A 6,680-nucleotide genomic window follows, 5' to 3' on the forward strand; every position below is an offset into this window, starting at 1 on the left:
CTTCTTTGATAAAATTGCGTTTTCAAATGGCAACAAAGACACCTCTTCTTGAAACCAATGGCCTTTTTCTCAGTATTCATTCTCTTCAAATGTTCATCACAACAATAAAACTTATAATGAATTGTTTTTGTTAGAACATTCACTTCCCTTCTTTCCCATGACTGAAGTCAACATAGTCTTTTCCATTAATTTGTATCATGATCTGGGGGAGATTATTTAAATCCTCTGAGCCTCAACTTACTCACTGGTAAAATTGGGGGTAATAAAAATTCCTTCCTCAGTGGGTTGTCATGAAGCTCACGTTCCATGTCATTAGCTTCCATATGTCCATCTCTGATTGTGATCTTAGCAGGCTGATAAACACACACACACACACACACACACACACACACACGACATTGTATATATATCTCACTTAACTCTGACCACCACCCTGTGAGTTAAACATTATTTCTATGTTACAGATGAGAAACTAAAATGTCCAGAGCTTAACCTACGAGTATATACTCAAAGTCACAAAGTCAACACTGATTAGAAACATGATTCCAAATAAAACCCACTGTGCTCCATGCCCATATTCTTAACTAATGGATTATATTTCTTCCCAAAAAGATGTAAGAATCAGAATTTTAGGGAGTCCCACAGTGTCATTTATTATTAGTTTATTATCTTTTGTAGAGACTGTGTTTTGACTGCACTAAAATAAACCTGCCAAGCAAAGCACTGGTGAGCAGAGCCGTTGGCCTTGCCCCAGGCTTTCATATACATGTCCTGAAGCTCAGTAGACAAACCACAGCCATTTGGACAATTGTGCCTGCACAATATAGTTTACAAGCTAATGTCAGCAACCCACAGCAGAGACTCTTGGCTCCTCAGTAGTAATAATAACAATCACCATGACAATTACGTGCACTGCACTTTAGAACACTTTCATGTAAATGACTCCAATTATGTGAACTCTACTGTGAAAGCAATAGTTCTCGCTCAGCAAGGAATGGAACTAAGGTGCTGGCCTGCTTTCTGTGTCATTTGCCAATTATTTCCAGTTCTCCCCCTTCTGATCTTCAAAGGACAAAGTGAGATCACACTCCATAACATCTATTGTTTAGCCACGCCACATGATGGTGAGGGACAGTGACAGTGGTGTCACATCTGGGCTAGAAAACTTAATTGTAGAAAAGGGAAATCTTCAAGCACACATCTTCACTTCCCCTTGACAGTGAACCACATTCCAAATAACGACAACTCTGCCCACTTGACATCCATTGAAGGCAGTGCAGCACGGTCAGCTGACCACCATACCTGTACAGCTTGAGTAAAAAATTAGCTTGTATTAAGTCACAGAAATCTCGGGGCTACATGTTACCAGAACATAACTAGGTCTTCCTGATGGATACAGGCTCACAGCACCTAAGTGACTTACCCAAAATCACACAGATAGAAAATGTCAACGCTCTCCCCCAGATTTCTTAAATGCTAAAGTCATTCTTCCTTCCACAAGGTCCCAGCTTGCTTCATAGCTTCATTGCCTCAAAAATAAAACAATATTTCCCTGGAAGCCAAAATATAAACATAAGTGTGATCTGCCTAATCTGGGTTTAATATCCTCCAGTTTTGTGAAATAAAGTTTGATATGTTTGTTTATTTCATAATTAGGCCAAGCAGCCTATACTTATTTTTTTCTACTAAATGAAGTATAGAATTCTAAGTCACAGTCCCCACCTCTAGGGCAGACAGAAAAATACTTCTCACCTCATGTAATTAATGTATAGGTCAGATAGGAAGTAGTAATTAAGTGACAAGGACAGCAACCCCACCCAGGGCGTGACATTGTGCTTTGAGAGCCTCTCAAAGCCAGCACTGACTCTGGATGACCTCATAGGAAAGGTGGAGAAGCCAAGCATTGCCATATAAACATGGCCCCTTCCTGAGGACATGGCTGGTGCAGTTGTTGTGACAGCCCCAAGCAGCCCCTGCCTCACAGCCACCTCCACCATGAAGGTCGCTGGGGGTCTCCTTCTGCTCTGTGCAGTGACCTGCTTCTGCAGCAGCTCAGGTGAGTTAAGGCGTAGACTGTGCCCATTTTTCCAAAAACCTCTCCTGGGATGTGAGCATCTGAGAGAAATGTCTGGTCATGTGGATTTAAAGTCTACTAGCTTAGAAAAGAAAATGTACTGATTTAGAATAGAAACAGCAGTGGCCTGGAAAGGGAGAATCTTATGTCTCTGTTAGAGTTTGGGGATTTGGGTCAGGTATCTTCCCTTTCAAGGATTTTTATTTCTATTCATGGAACAAAGAAATGAACTAGTTTATTCATAAGTCTATCATTGCATAAGGACACTGGAAGTTGTTAGATACTATTAGATACTATTCCTGTTATTAGATACTATTCCTTGGTGCAAAGATGCAGAAAAACATGGCTGCCTCTCAAAATCAATCCAGAAGACTGACATAAAACGCAGTTCTCCAAAGGCCAAGAATCAACAATTAGACTCTGACCTGGTTGAAAATTAATTAAATTATTAATTAATTTAATTAATTAAATAAAATAATATTCTAATACCTTTAAGGCATTCCATTCCATTCCTTTATATCAATTAGGAGGGGGAGAATATCAAAGAAGGTTCTACTTCTTAGGAGTGGTGACTACAATACTGCCCATTGCTATCTGACTTTGAACCATTATCAAAGACACAATGAGCTCCAGAAAACACGCCATGTAATAATGAATAGAGGAAATTTGGGTCATTCTCTTTCCTGAACCAAGGGTTTACCTAACCCATTGGCCATTTGGCTTCCTCAGAAAATAATTGGAATTTTGTGTAAGGATGGAGTATGTGCATAGACTCATTGCCAGAGGAAATGGAATCTTAATCTATAGGATCACATTTACATTACTTAATGAAATCAAGTCTCTGCTTTATTTTTAACATTTCCATCTGTATCTCTCTTTCAGAAGCTGCTAGTCTGTCTATAACTATGGTGAGTGTACAGAATTGCATGTTCATTTCAATTCCTATTAACTGTCTTTTAGTCAACAAATACCTATGAATATATATGTAGGAGTAATTCAGTATGGTTGGAGGGGCAAAAGGTAAAGGCAGACGCAGATAAAGAAATCTCTTCCGCTGTTTGAAGAAATGTGACATACAAATACATAACCATAACCTTAAAAGGTATTCCAGCGTTAAGTGAGGAAGAGATGGCTTCCAGCTGAGAGGTTGGTGAAGTCATCATGGAATGGACACCACGTAATAGTCAGGACCCTGGTGAATTGCACAGGCTCTGGATTCAAATCCCAATGCTACCACTTTCTAGCTTTTATGTTATACAGATTCTCTCTTTTAAGCCTTCATTTCTCGCATCTGTAAATAAGGACAATAATAGTAAAACCTACTCTATTCAGTTGTTCTGAAGGTTAAACAAAGAAAATTCATGTAAGATTTAAGTTTAATGCCTGGCGTAGAAATGCTCAGGAATTATTAGCTGAATGTACCAGTAATAATAGAAGTAGCACCAGTTGTACTAGTATTGGTCATAGTGGTAATAATACTACTGATAGAAGTAGCCTCAGCAGCATCAGAATATCTGAGCTGGGACTTCTAGGATGGTATTTTGCTTCCTGTACGATAGAGGCCGGGGCACCCTCGCTCGGGGGCCAGGAGAAAAGCAGGGCATTCACATGTGTCTGTCACAGGTGGACTGCAGCGTTTACAAGAAGTATCCAGTGGTGGCCATCCCTTGCCCCATCACTTACATGCCTGTTTGTGGTTCTGACTACATCACCTATGGGAATAAATGCCTCTTGTGTACTGAGAGCTTGTGAGTATCGTGGGGAAGAAGAAGAAGCCGGGCCCGTGTCTTCCCCCACAAACCTCTCCTCTCTCCATGAGCCTGCTTCACTCGCCATAAACTCTACTCATTCCCACCCAGAAGAAGCTGGTAGAGAAAGAAAACTGACTGCCTCACAGTCAGACTAGGGTTGGGCCCCATGTCTGCCAGCTTGTCCCTTCCATCACAAAACCTCTAATTCCTGTCAATTATGGTAATCCAACAGGACCATGGGTTTTCATATAGCTGTCCCAGAGCCCAGAGGTGCTGTCAGGAGTCACCACAGGGATTAAGGGGATCATTCGGGGTGGTCTCCAATTCCAAGCTCTGCTTTTGACTATTTTAAGTAGTGGACTTCCAGGCAATATCTTGTTTGAAATGATGATCATACATGCAGAGAACAAACTGATGTTGCCAGAGCAGAGAGAGGTTGGGGGGCTGGGTGAAAAAGGTGAAGGGATTAAGACAGGGTTGTCAAAACTGCGGCCTGCCAGCCAACTGCGGTCCGCAACCCATTGTTAATTGGCCCACAGAAAATTCCAAAAATACATTGAGTTTATTTAAATAAACCAGGTGAGGCAATACTACTTCCCCTCGAGTGAGTGGGCGGCCCGGCTGTTTGTATATTTTACCGCATATGGCCCTTGGTGAAAAACGTTGAAAAAAGTTTGGACACCCCTGGATTAAGAAATACAAATTGGTAGTTACAAAATAATCACAGGGACGTAAGGTACAGCATAAGGAATATAGTCAATAATATTGCAACAACTGTGTATAGTGCCAGGTGGGTACTAGACTAATTGGGGGGATTGCTGCATAGATTATATAAATGTCTAACTACTATGCTATACACCTGAAACTAATAAAAAATAATACTTAATGTCAGCTTTAACTGAAAAAATTAAATAAATTATAAAAATAAATAAAATTGACAAAAATAAATTTTTAAATAGTAATTGAAATCCATTATCCTACATGACTTATAAGAGGCAGTAAATACAGCTTGTTCCTTGGACAAACCGTGGCTAGAGGGTGTTTATTGTCAATTTCCTAGCAGCTCTAAATATCTGTAGCCTTAAGGGGCATAGAGGGGACAAAGCTACTGCAAAGATTTATTTTTCCCTTATCTAAAATAGGGGGATGTAAACTGCCAGTTCTTGTACATAAATCCATGGACGTGTTTTATTTAGGTATTTTGTTTGACCTGCACAGTGTTTTTGAAGGCAATACAACTAGGAAGGTGTGACTTCTTCGGTGCAGAACAGGCAACTTAGCCTTTACTGTTTTACAGCAAGTCTGCTTTGTTCGTTGTTAACTCTACGTGTATTTTAGACCACTAGATTTGGGCCACATCTTAGATCTTGTGGTTTTCATCTTTGCGATTATCTTAACAAGTTAGAATATCAGGTTAGGCCCTCAGACCAGAAGGATATGTCTACATATTTATTCCTGTGCAGGAACATTTATTTTCCCAAAGGGAAGCTTCTCCACCATGCGCACACACTAGGCCCCGGGCCTAGAAACTAGCTTGCGTTCAGGTGCACTGAAGGGGCCTTGCAGAGAAAGCTCTCCTCACTAAGGCAGGATCCATTCTCATCACATGTCCTGCTGACCAGGAAAGGCTGAGGGGCAAGCCATTGCAGCTTCTCTGTCAGAATCCCTCCTTCTTTGTTGTTTTAAGACATTGGGTGATCAGCCTGGGCTCTGGGATCAGTGGAAGCAGCAGATGGGGTAGGGGTATCACTGGATTAGGGAAATTCTGCTTCTGCCTCTGTCAGAAACTGCCTGTGGCAAGCACATTCCTTTTCAGAGACTCAGTTACCTCACCTGTAAAATGAGGTTTTGTCTCGTAATGTCTATAGTTCCTTTCACCTCTGTTTTACAAAATTTCCTTTTGTGTTAATGAATCTTGTTAACCATATTTTCCCATAGGAAAAGTGATGGAAAGGTCCAATTTCTTCATGAAGGAAGATGTTAACTTCTCCATAGATGTGGTGCAGAGCAATGATAATCCTCAGTGTCATCTTCATCGTCCTTGGGCTCTGACTGCCTTCGCCCTCACCATGGCCAAGTTCTGGGGGGAGGAAGGTGCAGAGATAGATGCAATCTCCCCAAAGCCCTTTCTTTTTTTAATTATTTTTTGTTCAATTTACTGGGGTGATATTGATTAGTGAAATTATACAGGTTTCAAGTGTACAGTTCTGTAATACAGCATCTGTATATTGCATTGTGTTCACTACCCAGAGTCAATTCTCCTTCCGTCACCGTAAACTTGACCCCCTTTACCCTCTTCTACCAACCTCCTCTCCTCCCCCATTACCCTCTTATAACCACTAAACCGTTGTCTCTGTCTATGAGTTTTTGTTTGTTTGTCGTGTTCATTTGTTACTTTGTTTTTTATCCCACATATGAGTGAGATCATATAGTTCTTGACTTTTTCTGTCTGATTTATTTCACTTAACAGGATAATCTCAAGATCCTTTATCTTTACTTGCGTTTGAATTATTTTCTTAGATCAGGGTAATATCTCAATTTACAAAGAAAACTGAAGAATATACAAATTTGGTTGTTCAGGAGAATGTTTTGTACAAGGAATCCAAAGTGGCTTTCAAGAAAAACATGCACGCACACACACACACACACACACACACACACACATACACAAATACACACACGTGATCAATGATGGAATGGAGTTCAGATCAATTAAAGTTCAGGCTCAGGAGGGGGGGATAAACATGTATTAGAAAATAATTATGCAGTCTAATAAATGCTGTGATATAAATTTATACTAGGTACTATATTGGAGTACTCTTTCTGTAGGGTAAATCTGATTCTATTATGTCTCT

General features: G+C 40.3%; 1 protein-coding gene across 1 annotated transcript; it reads left to right on the forward strand.

The window, feature by feature from the left end:
• Positions 1 to 1,935: 1,935 nt before the first annotated feature.
• On the forward strand, positions 1,936 to 5,809 carry SPINK7 (serine peptidase inhibitor Kazal type 7; the record flags this gene model as incomplete). The annotated part of the gene is made up of 4 exons (XM_081035307.1): positions 1,936 to 2,056; positions 2,957 to 2,982; positions 3,698 to 3,822; positions 5,764 to 5,809. The coding sequence occupies 4 exons, from the start codon at positions 1,936 to 1,938 to the stop codon at positions 5,807 to 5,809; spliced, it is 318 nt and encodes a 105-aa protein (XP_080891433.1).
• Positions 5,810 to 6,680: the final 871 nt, after the last annotated feature.

This window comes from Rhinolophus hipposideros, assembly GCF_964194185.1.
Source record: "Rhinolophus hipposideros genome assembly, chromosome: 23".
Classification (NCBI taxonomy): Eukaryota; Metazoa; Chordata; class Mammalia; order Chiroptera; family Rhinolophidae; genus Rhinolophus; species Rhinolophus hipposideros.